The sequence below is a fragment of the Mustela nigripes genome, chromosome 1, assembly GCF_022355385.1.
Source record: "Mustela nigripes isolate SB6536 chromosome 1, MUSNIG.SB6536, whole genome shotgun sequence".
Lineage (NCBI taxonomy): Eukaryota > Metazoa > Chordata > Mammalia > Carnivora > Mustelidae > Mustela > Mustela nigripes.
Window position 1 is genome coordinate 206,270,666 of NC_081557.1, and position 20,553 is coordinate 206,291,218.

General features: G+C 53.3%; 1 protein-coding gene across 3 annotated transcripts in view; it reads right to left on the reverse strand.

Annotated features, from left to right (window-relative positions):
- Nucleotides 1-6,612: 6,612 nt before the first annotated feature.
- The window catches only part of KIAA0232 (KIAA0232 ortholog), an 85,501-nt gene continuing 71,560 nt past the window's right edge, over nt 6,613-20,553 (reverse strand). For 2 of the 3 annotated variants that reach the window (XM_059380451.1, XM_059380460.1), the window contains 3 exons: nt 15,754-15,862; nt 11,175-11,272; nt 6,613-9,115 (listed from right to left, as the gene is read on the reverse strand). In XM_059380451.1, coding sequence (XP_059236434.1) covers nt 8,936-9,115; nt 11,175-11,272; nt 15,754-15,862 — 387 coding nt within the window. In that variant the 3' untranslated portion in view covers nt 6,613-8,935. The remainder of the gene's footprint in view (nt 9,116-11,174; nt 11,273-15,753; nt 15,863-20,553) is intronic. The other variant, XM_059380456.1, reaches the window with a different exon arrangement.

Genomic DNA, 20,553 nt, shown 5'->3' on the forward strand with positions numbered 1-20,553 from the left:
AAAAATTTCTTTTTATCATACAGTTTATCATTCAGTTTATCTTACTAAACTGCACTTGGTAGATCTCTTATACCTCTTTTTTTTTTTTAAAGGAGACTGTATATATATATTTTTAAGATTTTATTTATTTACTTGAGAGAGATCATAAGTAGGCAGAGAGGCAGGCAGAGAGAGAGGAGGAAGCAGGCTCTCTGCTGAGCAGAGAACCCGGTGTGGGGCTTGATCCCAGGACCCTGAGATCATGACCTGAGTCAAAGGCAAAGGCTTTAACCCACTGAGCCACCCAGGCGCCCCTCTTATACCTCTTCTAATTGAAATAGTTCCCCCTTTGTTTTTCCTGTGCTGTATACTTATGGGCGACCCAGAATTGCTTATCTTGTAGAACTTTCCACATCGTGGATTTGGCTGGCTGTAGCCTGGCGGTGGTGTTAAACCAGCTCTCCCCCACCCCCTATTTCCTATAAACTCAAGCAGTGGTTCTCAGCCAAGGACAACTTTGCCTCCAGGTAACATGTGGCCAAGTCCTCTGAACTGAATCCTTAGGAAGCTCTGAGTGGGGGATGGAGGCAGGGGCCCATCTCAGGGTCATTCCCAGAGTCCAAATGTTTACTTCCTCCAGGTTCCTCCAGGAGGGGTGGCTCGTCTTACCTTGAACGAGGTCACCTTGCTGGCTTATGTCATCACTAGGGCCGCAGAATGGTGAGACCCACTATTTTCAGCATTACACAGTTATGACCTTAATGCTTCATCACACACCGTTTACAAAGGGCTTTTCTATCCAGGATGGACTACCCAAACTCACCACTGTGCTGGAGGCAGGCTGGGCAATCTCGGAATGATTTTCCGCAGACGAGGAGATGTGTCAGAGCGGGGAAGTGGCCTGCATAAGACCCTGAGGTCAGCAATGGCACCTGGCTAAGCCCAGGCACTGTCACCTGCCCAGAGGCCCGTTCACAGGAGTATACAGAGCTCACCCAGGGGTAGGGAAGGGAGGATATGCCATGGTGAGCCTCTCTGAAAAGCTATAGAAGTTCTAGAAGAGTACTGTGCACCAGCTGATTCTGAAATCCCTACCCAGCCATGGAGACCACTGTCTTAAGAAACAAACCTTGCCCCGTTCACACCCCTCGACACTCCCTGCTACCTCCAGGACCAACCTTTCCCAAGAGACACTCAGGGTCCCTCACAGACTGACCCCTCTCACCTCCCTACTCCGTCTCTTCCTGAAGGAACATGTCCACCCCAGCCACACCCACCCGGACTCTGGCAGACTAACTCTATCAGACTAGACTCTCTGCCAAACTAACCAGAGATTCTGGAATGGTCTGACCGGTGGCTTGGGCAGCCACTGCGGAGGGAATCAGCTCCTATCCCTCACCCCATTCGTGCAGGGACATTCTTCCTGCTCAGCCTGGCAGTTGGCCTCGCTTTGCCAGTTGTACAGGGGAGGAAACTGAGGCTCGAGAGGGTGAATGGCTTGTGGAAGGCCACATGGCAGAAGCCATGGCTACTGGAGAGCCAGGCAGTCTGGTCTTCATCTCTCGCCCTAGGACCCCCCAGCTGCCCACGCAGCCTCCCTGCACAGGCCTAGGAGGTGGAGGCTCCCCACAGCATACTCCATCTGGCTTTCCAGGCCCCAGGAGGCCGTGCCCAGGCAGTGGCTTGCCCCAGCTTCCTGGGGTCTATAGCCAGGCCGGAAAGCCAGAGCCTGCCCTGGAGGAAACCACACTGTTGCCCGTGGCGCATCTGTGGTGATGGGTGGAGACGGAGGCTCGGAGTTCTCTCCGGGATAAATGTGTTAACTGTTCTGCAGAAAGGGCCACGACCCCTGACTGTGCGCCTCCCTCCTCCCTGTGCCCCGCCCTGAGATGCCTATGACCTTGGCAAGGCCATCAGCTGGTCAGGGTAGCAAGGGGCCTCATCCACTTCACCTTGCCCCTCCGCCCAGCCTGCGGTCTTCCCGTGGCTCCCCAAGTTGGGTGGGGCTGAGGGCCCGCAAGGCAGGGAAATCGGAGAGGTAAGACGAGGAAGAGTATCTGCACGCCTTCCTTCCGAGCCCCGGAGAATGGTCATGGCTCAGGCAGGCTGGAGAGATGGAAGAGGACCTTGAGAGAGGTTTCTGACCAGAACCAGGGCTGCGGGAGTTTTACTGATAAAGATTAAGCTTATGACCAACATCAGGGTTCAGGCCTAGCACATAGTAGGATCTGGATACTGTCTGTTGAATGAACGAATGTTTCCAAGCCCTACTTATGACCAAGGCCCAGAGACCTCTTTTCTTCCTAATTGTCAGCTTCGTGCCAACATAAAGATACCCCAGCCTCCAAAAGACCTTAACGTGCAGCCACCGTTTCTATAGTGAGAACTCAGGTTGAGGCATAATAGATCGGTAGGTAATGAGGTCCCGCAGCTCCCGCCTTGTCCAGACAACAGTGTCACACGTGGTGGCAGTAAGCCTGCGGGAAGCAGTTGCGAGTGGGGAAAGTAACCTAGAGGCCAGGGTCTCTCACTTCCTCCCCCACTCAGGAAGGGGAAGCACCGGTGGGGGTGGGGATGGGGGTGAGAGGTGAGGCGGGAGGATTCCGGGACCACTGGACTAAGTGGGAAGAGGCTCACCCTGCATCCTGGCCCTGTGTGGTGGGGGAGCTGACAGGCAAAGGCAGGTTCCCACGGGTGGGGCACTGAGCCAGGTGCAGGTGTTGGGGAGGGACTGGCAGCAGAGCCAAGGGCCAGGTCTGCCCCCGCCGAGCTGTCAGCTGAGGTCCCTGATGTCTCTGAGCAGTTCCCAGGTCTGTGATTGCCGGGCAGGAGTGGGGCCTGAGAGCTTTGGCATGACCTGTGGCCCTGCAGGGGAGCCACCCACTGGGCTGTCCGTTATCGCCGGCTTGCAGCTTGCAGTCTGTGGGAGGATGCTGGGGGCATGCTTGACATTTGTGACCAGCAGGAACTGGGGCCCCAGGCCTGGGAGGAGAGCTAGAGTCAAGCCCAGAGGGGGCCAGGACTTGCTCAAGGCCCTCAGGAGCCCTGGGGTCGCTTGAGCCTGGGGTTTAGGGCACTCAGGATGAGACTCCTTCCAGGCCGGGTCCCCTCAGCAAGTTGAGAAGGCACCACGAAGCCACCCCAGGTCTGGGCTAGCGGCCTCTCCCAGCAGGCCAGGCCCACAGTGGGCCAGAGTTACTGTGGGGGCTCCTCCCTCTGCCCAGGGGTCCTGAGCGAGGGAGAAGCCAGTGGTGGGAAGGTGGGCCCCAGACTCAGCCTGGGGACCCGGAGACGGTGGGCTTGAGGCAGATGTGCTCTGGCTCAAACAGCAGCAGGGGGAGAGCAGGCTGACTGGCATCACATGTGACACGCAGCCGCATAGCCTCTGCAGGACCGGCCTCCAAGGCAAGGGCCTTGTAGAGGCTCTGCTACCCACCGCTCACCAGTCCCTGTGGGCCGTGGGGAGAAGAGGGAAGGAAGGGGCAGCCTGAGGATGTGATTTCCTTGGGAGTTACCGGACCGGGGTGCAGCAGCTTCTTCTCTGCGCTCCTGGCTTCTTCCTGGCCGCACCCCCAGGATGGGACAGCGTCCCCCCGACTCCGCCTTCTGGCTGCCCCACTGTGTTGTTTTATCCTTACAAACTACCCAGGGGAGGCACCGCTAGGATCTCTGCCTAGCCGACTTTGGATCCTGGCTGTACCATGCGGCAGGTGAGAGGCCTCACTCTCCTCACCTGTCAAATGAGGCAAAGGCACCTACGTCACAGTATTGCCGGTTAACATGACCAATGCCTGGAAGGATGCCCGCTGTTCCTGTTATTAGCAGACACGTGGACCCCATCCAAGGGCTCGGTGGGGAGGTCACTGCCAGTCCCTGTTAGTTCGGTCAAGTGACACAACTGTCCCTGGCGAATCTCCTTCCCCACACCAGTGACGCAAGGCCAGTGGTGGGTTCTCAAGTGGGAGCGCCTTTCTTGGCCTCTGTGCCCATGACAGTGCCCTGCCTGTCATGCCATCCAGCCACTGCCTGCTTTCAAGAGAAACCTGGGGCTGGGCCCTCCTTTCTGTTCCTGGACAGCCAAGCAGACACAGGCCCCTCCGGTATGCACAGCCACAAGGCCAGTGGCTGAACATGTAGGACATCTCATGTGGAGAGGTCTGCAAGTGGCCTGAGTGTCCATCCAGCTCTTGATTTCAGCTTGGGTCACGATCTCAGGGTGTGACATGGAGCCCCATGCTCATAGGGGAGACTGCTGGAGACTCTGTGCCTCTGCCCCTCTCCAAAATAAAGTCTTTTTTTTTTTTTTTAAAGAGACTTTTTTTTTTTTTTTTTAAAAGATTTTATTTATCAGAGAGAGAGAGAGAGCAAGCACAGGCAGACAGAATGGCAGGCAGAGGCAGAGGGAGAAGCAGGCTCCCTGCGGAGCAAGGAGCCCGATGTGGGACTCGATCCCAAGACGCTGGGATCATGACCTGAGCCAAAGGCAGCTGCTTAACCAACTGAGCCACCCAGGCGTCCCCAAAATAAAGTCTTTAAAAAAAAAATTAAAGGGCTTTATACCCCTTTGGTTGAGAAGCACTTAGCTGAGATGTCCCAATTCCTAGGGACAGCACCCCATCTCCAGGTGAACATGAGCACAGAGCAGTGGTCTAGCCCTGCCCCCGCACCCTGGTCTTGCAGGTGTGGGCCCCAGTGAAACAGGCTGAAGACAGTCCAAGGCAGCCACAGGGCACACCTCCCACGGACAACCTCCTGCAGGGGAACAGATGACCACCACCTAGCCCCACAAACACCCTCCAGCCCAGCCTCTGGTACTTCTGGGAGTGGAGTGCAACAGGGCACTGCCGCCATTCCTGGGGAAGACTCGAGCCACATCAGGTGATGGTAACAAATGGTGTTGCAGTAGCTGGCCAATAAGCCAGAAAAAAAAAAAAAAGGAGACTGAATCCCTAAGCCTCACTCCTTGTATGTAATTTACATGCTTCCAAGACTGCCTGGCTGGCTCAGTTGGAAGCACAGGTGATTCTTGATCTCCCGGCCATGAATTCAAGCCCCACATTGGGTGTACAGCTTACTTTAAGAAAAAAAAAAAAACAACAACACAAAAAACTCTACATAAGGTATATGGGTTCTAGAAAAACCACAGAAGTGTATCTTTATACTCTTTCAAGGTGAAGATAGCATTTAAAAACATGCCCACAGGGGCGCCTGGGTGGCTCAGTGGTTTAGGCCTCTGCCTTCAGCTCAGGTCATGATCTCAGCCATGGGGACAGCAAGCACTTCACAGGCCGGACTCTCCCCTCAGGAGCGACTGTATAAGGACACCCACGTTTACAAGCATCTGCAGAAGTGCTATCCAGAATATGGAGCACTCTATATGATGGGACGTTCTATATATGATCAGTGAGGGACCTATTAAATTTCTAGAACAAAATAACATAGCTATAAAAACTTATGTACAGGTACGCCTGGGTGGCTCAGTTGGTTAAGCAGCTGCCTTCGGCTCAGGTCATGATCCCAGCATCCTGGGATCGAGTCCCACATCGGGCTCCTTGCTCGGCAGGAAGCCTGCTTCTCCCTCTGCCTCTGTCTGCCATTCCGTCTGCCTGTGCTCGCTCTCTCTGACAAATAAATAAAATCTTCAAAAAAAAAAACAAAACCAAAACCAACCTCTCACATACACCTACAATCACAGCCACGAGTTGACGTCTGAGTGAAAACCCACTTCTGAAGTCTGAAGAAGGGCGCCTGGGTGGCTCAGTGGGTTAAAGACTCTGCCTTAGGCTCGGGTCATAATCCCAGGGTCCTGGGATCAAGCCTTGCATCGGGCTCTCTGCTCAGCGGGGAGCCTGCTTCCTCCTCTCTGCCTACTTGTGATTTCTGTCAAATAAATGAATAAAAAATGAAGTCCGCAGAAGCAGGGACAGCACCGCCCCGTCACATCACATGTTCTCTGCAGACCTGTAGGTGCTCAGCTGTCTGGAGAGGCTTTGGGCACAAATGGGAGCAGCTTCCAGCGCCCAGTGTGTTAGTGCAGAGGAGTTTCCCTTATACTTTAAAAATCCACTGATTTGGGACACCTGGGTGGCTCAGTTGGTTAAGCAGCTGCTTTCGGCTCAGGTCATATCCCAGTGTCCTGGGATCGAGTCCCACATCGGGCTCCTTGCTCGGCAGGGAGCCTTCTTCTCCCTCTGACTCTGCCTGCCTCTCTGCCTGCCTGTGCTCACTCTCTCTCTCTCTGACAAATAAATAAAATCTTTAAAAAAAAAAAAAAAATCCACTGATTTCTTTTCCTACAATGAACGTTGATCGTGTTAACAGGTTTTTTTCCCCGTAACAAAGAAGATGGAACTTTTGTCTATACCTCTGGACAAAAATCACATGTTTCTTGCTGGATTCAGGCAGGAGCTGGGGTTGGGGGGGGGGGCATGCGACTCGTTAACCAGCAGGCACCCCCCCTCCCTTTTCCAGCAAAGCAGTGCACCAGCATTCCGAGCAAATGCCCGTTAAGAGCTGCATGCCTTTCATCTGGAACGATGTGACCTGGATGCTTTCTATTTTCTCCTGACGCAGGTCACTAAGGCTGCAGACTCTACAAAAGATCCTCTGCTATGATAAACAAAGACAACCAACTGTTTTTTGAAATTTTTATTTGGTGTTAACTCCACAAGAAAACAAAAAAATCAGTTACTCTGGTGTACGTGAAATCAGAACAATACAACCACGGGGAAAAAAATCTCAGCCCAGGAATGGAACACGGGTACTTCAGTGCTATGAATATGCAAAGGCGCGTCATACCACAGTGCGTCTCAGCGTTTTGCCAACTTTTTAAAAAAATGCTTTTTCTTTGTGATCATCCATTCACAAAACTAAAAACCACACTTTCAACTCTGTTGCTGAAAGCCTCTGGACTTCAGCCATTTAGCTATGAAAACAAATAAATACATAATCTGTTAATCCCCTTGCCCATTTTATGATCCATCCCCGTTCCCCGTGGAAGGTGCACTGTCTTCCCGCCAGTGCATGAGGAAGTCGGCACCTCGGCCACCTGGAGCCCTGTCTTGATAAAAAGCAGCTGTCCAAAATCAACTGAGCTAAAGGTTGTATCTGAAATACATTTATTTGGTCTCTGCTACATAAGCAACGATTTCTAGAATGATCGTCACTGTAGTGATTTAGGAATTTACAACTTCCAATTCTTTTTTGCCTTTGCTGTTAAATTATATTTCAGTGCAGATGCTAATCACTTTTTAGGAAGCTCTGGAAGAAAGAAAAATACATAAAACCTTATAAAGTCTGTAAATAAATAACAGCAACATAAACCTTACATGCACACACACACACCCCTGCACACGTACACATGCGCGCGTGCACGCACACGCGCGCGCACACACACACACACACACACTTTAAAGTGTCATAAGATGTGCCGAGTACGAACAAGCCCTGGCGTGTGGTGAGACCCCAGCCCGCCGTCTGCTGGGTTTCTCCCAGTGAGGACACTGAAGCCAGGGCGGCTCTGCAGCCCTGGAGTCATCTGTGTCCTCGGTTACAAGCAGGCAACTGCACCCACAGCTCGGAGCAAACCAGGGATCGCCCAGCCACTCCAGCTCCCAGCTAGCGAAGTGTACGTGTGTACCACCTGCCAAGACTTGCGGTGAAGCCATCTCGTCCACGCCAGACTTCTCTGCCATTCCTGGTGTTACAGACATGCTAAACTGATTTTACACATTAGGTTTTGTTTGTTTGTTTTTTAAATAGAATAACAATTTGGTTTTACAACATTGCTCCTCGTAGCTTCATTTGCTGCCCACCGGCGTGGAAACTCGAGGTGGCAGCCATCCTGAATGGACAGGACTTGGAGGAGACGGACTGACTGCTCAGCCCCCACGGAGAGCGGGAAGCGAGTCCCATGAAGCCATCACAAAGGTCTGGAGAAAGGACATCTCTGCCCGCCCCCAACCCACCACACAGAACTTGCCCAGAACATTCTCGCCAACACAAAATGAAATCTAAGCTCTACTCGATCACAGCCTTGACAGCGGCTAGCTGTAGTAGCCAGGGCTTCTCTGGGGTGACGAGGCGGCCTGTACTGCATATCAGACACTTATAATTTGGAGTTCTGGAGGCTTCGATTCAATGGAGGTCGCCAGAAAATCATGATCTGCAACTAAGACCCTCACCACAAATAACCCTGAAGGGCATTTGGTGCAAAAGTCACCACAACGTCAAACAGGTTGGGAGTACGCCCTTGCCCTGCTCTGCCTCCGCTGCTACCCCGCACCTCAAAGCCTTGGCTCCTCCAGTTAGCAAGAAAGTCACAAACCATAGTATCTTCCATGATACTTGAGGGGGGAGAATCCTAAGAGAGAAAACAGTATTTTGTAAGTCTCTAAAAGCATACCCTTGTGGCTCCTACGGCAAATGTACACGAGAGCTGACCTTGTGAAGCCCGTGGACGAGTCACCCATGCTTCCCTCTTGCCTTGAGAAAGACCCTGATCCATGGCAGGGGTGGGTGTTATATCCCAGTTCAGAGAAAACAAAGCCTAAAGGTTTCAAAGCTCAAGTCTCTGGAGAGCGGCAGTGGCCGCGGACACCGCGGCGCTAAGGTGACAGTGACCGGGGCTGCAACTGGAAGGACAGACAGCAACTGCGGTCAAGATGTGGAAAGCAGGGTTGCTTCTAGACAAGCACATGCACACCCATTCTTGATTTGACAACACAATCTAGTCTATTTCAGATAGCCAAGAATTCAACAGCTTGGAAAACAAAAAATCTTCAACAGGATAGCTGTCCTCAACTCTAAAATAAGCAAGAAGAGAAAGATAATTGCTGATCTGAATCAGTTAATTGAAGAAGAAACCTAAGTTGTTGCTTTAGATTAACAGGCCTCACAAAAGGGTATTTGCCATCACATATCGCTCTCAAAAAATAATTTGTACTATGCTGCAGGATTAGAGATGAGTTCGAGAAAAGAGCTCTTCTTCGCCAGGGTCCACCCACTCGCCTCCGCCCTCCGAGCCGGAGCCATCCGAGCCGGAGCTGGCGCTGGAGTAGATCTTTCTGCGGAAGCCGCTGGGTTTTGCTCCGGCACCTCTCTCTCCTGCACACCTTGCTTCATAAACAGAAGACACCTGGGATGAAAGAAACAGTTTTCAACAGATCAAAAGCCAGACTTTTTTCCCAAAGGGCTACATGAAACACTCCCGACATACAGAGGGCAAACAGCAAATCGCTGGCTTCCTGGGGAGACCCACAAGTGACGAAGAGCTGCACTGCTTCGGGGCAAAACCACCACACTCTCCTCTGCGATTCAGAAAGCGGCCAAAAGGCTGATTCTGTACATTGAGTCCCTGGGACAAAACGTTCCAAGTGTGAGGACTGACTGCACGAGCCAAGGTATGAGGGCCACCTCGCTGGGGGCTGGGCCAAGCACCAGGAACCAGGGGAGGTCGGTGCAGCTGTGTTGTCCCCAGGCTCACATTCTGGGAGAGCCCATAGCAAACTGACCAAGCAACAGCACGGCACACCATGGTTTTTGTAAACGGGGTGCTGTGGTCGATAGGGGAGGCGCAGGCAGGGGACACACACACACACACATGCTCTCTTTCTCTGACAGTTGTGGCAGGGGAGGCCCTCTGAGAAGCGTCCTCACCTGAAGGCCAAGAAGCAAGTCTTGTGTAAGGAACAGCCAGAGCTTGCCTGGGGGCTGGGCTTCAGAAACCGGAGTTCTAAAAACTCTCTATTGTGTGGGACTGTCCCCCACACACCAGATGGTCAGCATCTCTGTCCCCCAGGACACTGACTACAAATGGAAGCCCCTCCCTAGTCACAGCAACTACCAATGCTCCCCGAACCCCGTCAGACATGAGTGACATCATCCTCCCTCTCCACGGCCACCTGCCATGCCGCGCCCCCCACCCCGAGGTGATCAGTAAAGCTCCTGTCCCTCAGTGGCCCAAACCGGGCCACACCCACCAGCCAGTTATAGTAACCAGCGACATCCTGCCGCCTCTCCAAGTCATAGTAACGAGCAACGCCCCCCGCCCAGTAACCAGCACACCCCCGTCACAGTAGCTAGCAATGCCCCTCTCCAACAGTAACCACCCCCCATCATACTAGCTAGCAGTACCCCTTCCCCAGTCACAAGAACCCCCATCACAGAACCCAGGACCACCCCCTCCTCAGAGTAGCCAGCACCCCCCATTTCCAAATGGCAGCACTGTCCCTGGTTGGGACCTCTGAGGCAGCAGCAGAAGACAGGCACAAGGAAGGACAGGAGAAGAGAGGATGTGAGGCCAGAGGCACACGAGGGCAGAGCACGACAGGGCCTTTTTCTGGGCAAGGCGCAGGGACAGAAGGCCATTCTGGTTAGGAGCGGGAGTGGCTGAGTCCCCGTGGAGGCTCAAGGCTCAGGTCTGCACTTTGTGGTGAGGCTGCACGACCTGAGACAGGACGTCCCGAATCTATGCAGAATGGCACAGGGATAGTCCCCCATCAGGCGTCGTGAGGAGCAGCGAGGGGTGCTCAGCCTGGACAGGGTGCAGGAGGTAGGAGAAGGGGAGGGCGGGGTGGTCAGGGCCAGGGGCCAGAGAGCGGCTCCCAAGCATGGGTGTGGCAGCGGGGGTGCCACAGGGCACCCCCCACAGAGGTGGGAAAGATAGGGCCATGGGTGCCAACACCCTAGGGTACCCTGGGGGAAAAGTCCTCACAGGACCAGCGCCGACACAGAAAAGAAACAGGTGTCCTTATTCACCCGCCTGCCTGCCTAGCAGGAGCTCACAGGCCTGGTGGGGAAGCAGTGCTACAGGAACCAAAAGCAGCCCGGTGTCAGGACTGAGGCCAGAGTGCCACACAGGGCATGGTGAGGGCAGAGGAAGGTGGGGTCCATCCCTGGAGCTCACCAGAAGGCTTCTGGGGGAGTGCCAAAGTCCTACTGGTAGGCAGGAATCACCAGCGGCAGCACTGGGAATGACAGACTGGGGGTAGCGAGGGCAGGAGTGTGGGAAGCCTTGGTAGTAAGCGGACAAGGTGGGAGGAGATGAAGGCGGGGACTGAGGGCCTGGGAGCTGGGTCACCTGGGACTGGCAGGGGAGTGGTGGGGGGGAGCTCCCAGGGCTCCCAGGCTCCAGCCTGAGTGGCAAGGAGATGTGGCTGTTAGTAAGTTAGTAAGGAGGAGGACAGTCCACTTACCCTATTAAAATCTAACAGACGCTCTTCGTTACTGGGTATGTCTTTACCATCTGGACACTCTTCTATACCATTCTCTCCCTTGGCATTTGTATAACAGTCTTAATCATTTTGAATGGAGAAGGGAAAAGAGGGAAAGGGGGGGAAATTTCATTAAGACACAGTTATGAAACATACATTTTTGTTTCATTTTTTGCTGAGTCAGATCAGTTAGGTTTACCAACACTCTGGAGAGTTTAAACAGTCACTAAAAGCAGACACGCGCACACCAGTCAGTCAGGTATGCACAAGCAAAATGCTATGTCCATTTAAAAATTCTAATAAATTGTTTATTGAGTTTTTAAAAGACGGGCTGGCATAACCAGCATGAGACAATCATTCAACAAAGCACACCTGTACTAGGGTAAGCCCTGGGAACACAGGATAAAGACCAACAAGGCCTGAGCTCTCACAAGCGTACGGAGTGCAGAGGGAGACAGACGATGCAGTGCATGTGTGTTCATCTAACAAATGAACAAAGGGGCTTCCGACAGGAGGAGTGCAGTGGGAAAGACCGAACAGCAACCACCTTGTCTGTTCCCTCTCAAGCCAACATCACGCTAAAGCTCATCTGCCCTGTATCTGAAGGATAGGGAAGAGAAAGGAGGCTTGTGGTCTGAGTAGGCAAGCAACCCACAGAAGGGGATGGAACTGGAAGATGGAATTAGAAGAAATCAAACAGATCATTTAGTGCAAAAGTTCTCAGCCCTGGGAGCGTGAAGCCTAGCCCGCCAGCCCAGGCCCCACCTGAGATCCTGGCGGATCTGGTCAGGGCCAGGTGGTTCTGATGCGCAGCCAGGGCTGACCGCTGCCAGTCTCAATCCAGACCAGCGCCCCCACACAGCTGCGGACACACAGTGACGAGAGAGGAGACAGCTGGTAGGCCCAGGGCAGACCCTGGCTTGAAATCACCGTGTGCAAGTCCTGTAATGCCCCCAGTGAAGCATGTTTCCTGTTGACTGTGGTCCAGTTACCACGAGGAGTTCAAGGAGATGACATGCTCCCCATGTGTGACACAGGAGCGGACAGGACTGATGCTCAGTGACCGCTGTGCCCTCGTACCATTGGGAGTTGGCCACATCACATTCTCCATGACCTTTAGCTCTCTCTGCCTGCCTCAGGACCTCGAAGTCACGGGCTCAGGTTCACGAAAATAACCCGGACACCGGGGCTACACACACATGAGCGGACCCCTGCTTCTGCACTCACCTGCGATGTAACTGGCTCTCTCTGAGCCCTGGCTCCCTCAGCTCTAAAACAGGGTCACCATCTGCCTGCCAGGGGTCCTGTGCACAGTAGAAGAGATGACGCGCAGGCAGCCTCAAGAACAGCGCTGGCATGCTGGCTGGTGAACCAAGACCCCAGCTGGCTCGCCCACTCAGCTCACCTGACCAAGCATCATGGGCCCCATGCACCCTGCCAGCTCGTCACCATAGGAACAGTAATGGTCTCCTGGACTAGGATATGCCCTGGGTGGAGCTGGAGCCAGCCCTCCCTGACTCCTGCACTTCCCAGCCCTGCTGTCAGGATTCTGTATGTACAAAAGTAGCTCGTGACACCACAGGTGTCAGGAATGGGCAGTGGTAACTGTGGACAATGTTCTTTGTGATCTGCCCATGGACGGCTCCCGTGTTCCAGGTTAGGACCACGTGCCAGGCCTGTGCTATGCACATTACTTGTCAGAAGTACCCCCTTGGGGAGGAACTATTGTTAGTCTTTTTCTACAAACCCAAACAATGGAGACACAGGAGGTCTGGTCACTGCCCCAGGTCTACCAGCTGGCCATGGAGGCCCTGGGCTCCAGCTCTGTTTTGTCTCCTGAACCCTTAACTGTTATCTGTATGGTTTCCCTGCAGGGCTTTCTCCAGAAGACTGAGCTAACACCCACACACTTACAATGAATGAGCCTTCCAAAGGTTCAGAATTCAGCGCGTGAGCTCTGGAGACCACGACTCAGGACAGACCCCTCATGGCTTGGGGTGCACAAGGCCCTCATGCTCTGGCTGCTGGTTTCCGGCAGACCATGTCCCCATCGTGCTCTCGCGCTGCTCCCCTCTGCCAGGCACACTGGGGTACACCAAGCACATTCTGCTCCAGCACCAGCCAGAGCTGCTGCCCGGGCACCTCCCACTGCAGGTGGACCCCACTGTCACAGGGCTCATGTCCTCACTCCCTCTGCTGGTGCTGGGATGTTAGCTCATCAGGAGGGCCCCCAGGGCCTGGCACAAGGCAGGCCCATAAACAACACCGGCATGCGGCTACAACCATGAAGGCACAGGTGGCAGGATGCGGGGCTCAGACTGGCGCCCTAGCAGCAGGGTGCCTCGATCAGCTGGCTCACTCCGAGTCTCCACCTCCTGGCCTTACCGTAAAAACAGATGATCCCTCTCCTCCAGGGAGGCTGGGAGCTGCCAGGTCACCCCTGACTCACGGGGCTTGTTATTAACCCCCAGCCAGGCTACAAGAGACTCCAGTCACTCATGCTGAGAGGGCAAGAGGCTCCCCATTTTCCTGGCCAACCTGCTCCTGAGACAGCTCACCCCACCCCCACAGGCCGAGAGAGTGAGGCTGGTCATGTCACAGTGACAAGGCACCTGCGCAGGCATTTAATGCATAGCTGTGAGGCAAAAGTCATTCCAAAGCCTGGTGGCCATTATCTACCCACTGATAGTCTCTCTGTCACTTCACATCAAAACAAGCGCCGTGCACTAACCATCCCTTAAGGACCCAGGCTAAAGGTCAGGACTGACTCCTAACTAATGACAAGAAACCAGACTAAGGCTGCCAAGACGCCCTTGACACATTAATGAAGCTTGAACTCAGCATCTGAGAGCCATCCTAAACCCCCACAGGGACTGGTCTTCTGGACCCCCAGCACTGCCTACTGCCACTTCCCCCTGTCCATCTGGCTGCACCACTCTGGGGCACTGGGCCTCCCTTAGCTGCATTCCTGTTAAACTCACCGGTGACTGGACACTCGCCGGGTACATGGAATGGATCTATGTCACAGCCAGATCTGGGCTCCCCTGACCCTGGCGCCTCCCTGGGCACCGAGGGAAGATGGTCTGGATGCGAGCCTAAGCTTGCCAGTTAGTGCAGGATTCTGGACGAACCGTCAGACCGGAGTCTCAGCGCCTCCTTATCTGCAAACTAGTGCTGCCGCCTCCCAAAGCTACAGTGGGGCCTACATCAAAGGAAAGCCTGGGAGCACTGTAAACCAGAGAAGGCAGCCCAGATACTAGCTCAGAAGCAGAATGACCACTCTCTAATAAATGCCGTTAAATAAAGACGCTAAAAATGAAGACTCCGCCTTGTGCTCTTTCTGACCCAGCGAACCTCTGGGAAGGAGGAAGGCAGGCTCTGGCGAGGGCGTTCAGGGGCTCACAGCACAGAGAGAAGCAAAGAGCACCCCCACCACTGGTGAAGGCCAGGCTGCACAGGGAGGCCAGCACTGGCGGCCCGAGAGCTGGACCGAGCCAGGCATGGCAGGCAGTGAGCGGCGCCACGGGCTCCATGGTCATTACATGAACCGGGAGAAACGACGGACACGTGCACGTGTGAATACTAACCAATGGGGTATGTGCCACTTCCAGCTCCGATGGCAGAGACTGTCAGATGGCACAGCCCACGCCAACCCGGGGCCGGTGGCATGCCCTCCGCAGCCCTCACTCCCCACCAGGCTGGTGGAGTTTTCATAGTTGCCAGGCATGTCCTCCCAGGAGGCTCCCAGACCCAAATCCCCTTCACCCAATGTGCTCATGCTCTGTCTGCCCCCTGCAGGTGCCCCTCCACCCCCTCCTGCTGCTCACGCCTCAGAGTCACTCCTGAGGCCCTGGAGTCCTCGACTGAGACCTCTCCATGCTGTCCTCCCATACTACCCCTGCGGGACCTGAGGCAAGGCCTTGACCCAGGCCTCCCAGACAGCCCGTACCAGGGGTCCAGAACCCCAGCTGGTACCAGAGCTATTCTATCCCTTCTCCACTCTGCTGCGAGTACTGTCCTAAAACACACACAGACCTGACAGCCTCCAATCTGCTGTCTTCTCAGTGGCCGTCCCTGCCTGCATACCACACTCCACCCATACCAGCGGTACTCCCGCACCTCCAGCCAGGCTTCTTCCCTGCCTGCCCTTCCGGCCTCAGCTACCACCCAGCTGGGCCCACTTGGGAACACTGGGCCCAGAGACCCTCTTACCCTCCTGCAAGCTGACCCTTTCACGGGGTCTGCCCTCCCCCACCTTCCCCATCTGGGCAGCTTCCTGAAGATCCCCCCACAGGTGATTCCCCCAGGATTCACAGAGATCTTGAACAGGCCTTGGTAAAGGCCAGTCCTGCTTTTATGCATTTCCATGCCTTTCCCCACATTAGGCTAAGGGCTGGCTCCAGTCCTCACTCATCTCTGCGTCCCCGGGGCCTGACAATGCCACCACCCAGAAGCCTCCAGTAAGAGCCTGGCGAACTGCTATTCATAGTGAAAGAATGTATTGTTCTTAATGACGAGAAATCCAAATGATGAACCAATGACCTAACACAGGCCTCCTTACCTTCACACTCTGACGCAGGAAAGAGAGGAGAGTACAAGGCTTTTTCCCACCAGGTTTGCTTTTCTTGACTCCTATTCATTCCTTGAACATCAGTGTTCAATACGGGAAACTGTTTAGGTTAAACAAATATAAAAAAAAGTTTATAAACTTTCAGGATAAAGGAGAAAATTCAAATATTATTAACTAGGAACTATAAATCCAGGATTTTTAAACTGATGAATTTCATTTTTAATATTGTTCTAGACAAGTGAATTTATTTATTTAATTTTAGATGTTACTTTTAAGTAATCTCTATACCCAATGTGGGTTTCAAACTCACAACCCTGTGATCAAGAGTCACATCCTCCACTGACTGAGCCAGCTGGGTGCCCCAACGAAGTAAATTCAAAAGGCCTCAGGGTTGGGGCACCTGGGAGGCTTAGGTCACAATCCCAGAGTCCCAGGATTAAGCCTCCCACACTGGGCTTCCTGCTCAGCAGAGAGTCCGCTTCTTCCTCTGCCCCTACCCCATACTCATGCTCTCTTTCTCTCAAATAAGATCTTAAAAAAAAAAAAAAAAAAAAAAAGTGTTCATAACATATAAAGGAAGTTTTTTTGAGAATGAAGATCTCTTAAAAAACAGGACAAGGGAAGCCTGGGTGGCTCAGTGGGCTAAAGCCTCTGCCTTCAGCTCAGGTTGTGATCCCAGGGTCCTGGAATTGAGCCCTGCATCAGGCTCTCTGCTCAGTGGGGAGCCTGCTTCCTCCTCTCTGCCCACCTGTGATCTCTGTCAAATAAATAAATAAAATCTTAAAAAAAAAAAGACACGACAAAACCCTTTCAAGGCAAAATATCCCCAATTAATATCCAAGACAAGGCAGATTTCTAGATTTGGGAAATGCAGAGAAATAAAAGGGTGACCCTAAGTGTCCATTGGTATGAGACGCTCCATGGAAGAGAGAGGACCCTCTTCTTCACACACTCTGCAGGAAGGAGTCAAAGATGACAGCACGGGATGAAAGAAACTGAAGAGGCAGAATTACCAACCTCCATGGCTTTTTAACTCCATTATGTGCTTTGCTGAGAACCAGAGGATGCTGGGACTCAAGCCAAAGAAGGCCTGTGGACCCCGTCTGCGCCCCCTGCTTCAGAAGACATTCTCACCATGTGTTCAAGCTTAAAACCTGAGTGCTCTTAGCAAACAATGACTGTCAGTTCTCTTACAGGACTTTGCTTTTCTCTTACATGTGAACTGTCTTACGGGTAAAAGACTTTTGATTCAATGAGTTTATTATTTAATTAACAGGAAACATCTCAAACCTTCATTTTTTTTCACTTCACATAATTTTGCAGGAAGAAATATTCTTAAGTGAGACACTGAAGGAAAACGGTACCGTGTACCCAGCGTGGCCAGTTAACTTCACTACGTTCTCCCCCAGCTTCCTCCAACAACAGTAGTCAGGACCCCTCTGTTATGTAAGCAGGACAAGACTCAGCTTCATGCAAACAAAGCCACAACAGCCAAGGTCCATGGCTAGTTGAAGGACATTAACTGCATTTAGCATATAATTCACAAAACCCCTAGACCTTTCCAGAAAAGCCTTCTCTCCAAGGTGCACCTCCTCTCACTATCTGGAAGGAGCAAGAGGGCTTCCTGGACAGAAGAGCTGCCCTCCTCCCAAAGGCACCACTGCAGGCAGATGGATTTGGAGGCAGCAAGTTTCTACCTGCAAAAGAAAATGTCCCCAGCAGCTGTGCAACGATTAGTGTTTACTCGTGCAACCCTGTCCCAAGACCGTGGGAGTTGGGGCAAGGGTAAGAAAGGGAGGGAGAGAGAACTCATCGCAGGATGTGGGAGACGGCTGGGAGAGCAGGCTGGAGAGGTCAGCATGAACGAGAGGAAGCTAGACAAGAGTAGAGTGGGAGAGGCAGGAAGCCCGTTAGGGCAGAGCCCATGCCTTGATTGTGTCTCCAGCACAGGGCCTGCACAAAGTGGATGCTTGAGTCCGCTCACCTGAAGGAAAGGCTCTCCCCCGATGCAGGTCCCTGATTATGTGGCCCACGGTCCTCCACCCCGCTTGCCCCCATCCTGTTCAAGTCATGCCGGTTTCTGCTCTAGTTTTAGGAAATTTTCTGCATCCTCCCCTTGAAAGTCAGTTCCTAAGGCAGAGTTCTCTGTCCTGTTCTGTGCTACGCTACACGGAGTACCCCCCTGATGAACATGCATCATCTTAGGACATCGTTGCACAGCAGCAGTGACCATGCTTTGCTTAAATAGCCTCTTCTGGATGCACAGATTCCCGTGTCTGGCTGACAGGGAATGGAGGGAAGAAAACCAGACAAGGCCACAGCCATGGGCGGGCTGGGCTCCGCTGTCCCTGTGCCGCTCTCCCTCTCCCCCGACAGCTGCTTGGCTCGCTTTCTCACCTGCCAGCCTGTCTTCAGACGGCACCTTCATCGAGAAGCCAACCCTGAGCTCCGGCTTCTTGCACCCAGTCCTCTAGGTGCCCCACTGCGCTGCAGCCCTGAGCCAGCTCTCCGCCCTCTCCAGATGCGGGCACACTGGCACAATGCGTGACAGGCCACAGGCTGTCGCTGAATGTGACCCAGCCAGGGCAGTGCTCTATGCTGGTCCCCCACACCCAGGCCAGCACTCAGACAGGGCATGCTCCCCAAAAATACTCAATGATGAATGAAACCATGAAGTAACAGAGAAGACAACAATTTAAGCCAGAAAGCCTGACCAGAAATGTTTTCTAGCAAAGACGGGATACCAGAAAGTCTTTAGAAGCTGGAAGCTGGGTAGGCACCTCTCTGTACTCTTACTAAGTCCTCCTGGGTCTGCGAAGACAAAGGTCCCTGCTGTTCCTCTTTGAGTTCTACTCTGGGAAGAGCACAGAGAAGTGCCCCTCACTCACAGTCCACTCCCACACACCTGGGTCACAGGGCCAGAGACCAATGAGAGATGCTGTGTGGCAAAGCAGAGCAAAAAACTTAGGCTCTGTCCCTGACGGTGGGCTCAGGGGCAGGGACTCCACCCCTCTGGGCCTATGTGGCCTTCACAGTCCGGGAAGGAGGAAAGAAACCCATCACAGAAGGTCACTGTGGGCATTCAGCGGGATAATAGTGCCAGGGCAGAGTGGGCACACCACTTGGCATGGGGGGGCCAGGTGCCATACCCCAAGGATGGGCCCCCCACCCCTCCACTCATCAGAGCCTTCTGATGCCACTGCAAACTGTGAGCAAAACAGCCTTCTCCCCGGGACTGGACTGCAAACTCCGGAAGGCAGCCCAAGCTTTCTGCTGCTCTTCTGTGCTCCTGGACACACGTGCCGCTACAGTGGCAACAGGTCAGTGACGAGGAGAACCCTTACACCACAAACTTACGCACAGACAGACACGGGAGGCACACTGTGCTGCTCCTCACCTCCCATTTTGTATTTCAGAAGCCAAGAACTGACCACTGGCAGATGCCCCCTCGTCTTTGCTGATGCTGGTCCCTCTGCCTCGAGTGCCCTGCCGCCTCCTCACCCTCCTGCCCCGGGATGCTCGGATGTGTGCAACCCCAGGTGTGAGCCACCCCAGGTGTGTGCCACAAGCGTCCCTCCACACTTGCGCTCACACTCATGCTCACTGCTAAGACGGCTTCCTTGGGCTCCCGAGGCCGCCTGCGGTCACCTCCACCATGCCACCTCCCCTGCTCCCTCCAACTACATCTGCCCGGATGCCCTGAAATGTAAGGAACTGGCTCGATAAACCCTAGTACATCTGTCCACACAGTGGAACAGGACACAGAAAATCAAAAAGGCTGATTATAATAAAATGCCATTTCTCCAAGAAGAGAAACAGAAGAGGAAACATATATGGATGTATCTTTGCTTCTACACACATAAACAGCCTTGGAAAGCCGCGCTGGGACGCAAGCTTGCAGCTGCCACAGAACACCCTGTTTGCGGTACACACACCCTCCCATAACATCTGCATTAGAACCAGGTGAATAAATGACCTACTACAGTTGAAGTAAATGACTACTTCCAAAGCAGTCTTTGTAACTAGACTGACTTCTTCCAGTGTAAGGACGGGGACCCGTTTGTACATGACACCTACTCTAGTGATGAGCATGTAATGAGTAATCAGAAAATGTTTGTTGTACCGACTGAACTAAATTTCTGAAAAGAATCCATGCTTCTGGACACCAATTCTATTAAAATTCCTACATTCTAACTTTTCTCTTTTCAGGTAAACCCCCACACCTAACAGGGCTTGGGAACTCACAATCCTGCAATCAAGGGTCAAGGCTCTGCCAACTGCACCCGCCAGGCGCCCCTAGAGTTCCTACATTTTGGTCCACTTGCTCTGAGCCAGGTGGCCTTGCACTAGTGACCTTTACCACAGGGCTCCCAGACCGCCCTCTCTCAGAAAAAGGGGGAAGATGACTCTGGTTGGAGCTTGCCTGGACTGCCCAGGCGGTGTGAGAGTGGCAAGGCAGACACCATCGTCACTCTGGTCCCTGCCCAGCCCCCACGCTGTCCTTTGGCTCAGGCTCTCAGCCTTCCCGTCGTGAGGGACGTGAGCTCCACCCAGCTCTACACTGGAGCACCCATACCCAGAGCCTGGGACTGGGAGCAGGCCGCTGGCTGACAAGCCCACAACGTCCCTGCGTCCCGTTCTAGCCTAGCCGCTGAGACCTTCCAAGACAACCTGGAATTCTGATAACACATAAATCCATCAACACACTAGAAAGTGAAGGAATATGGACTGGTTGATGTAGAATCTCACTTCTTCCCTCTTCTTCCTTCTTTCCAATCTGGAACCAGGTGA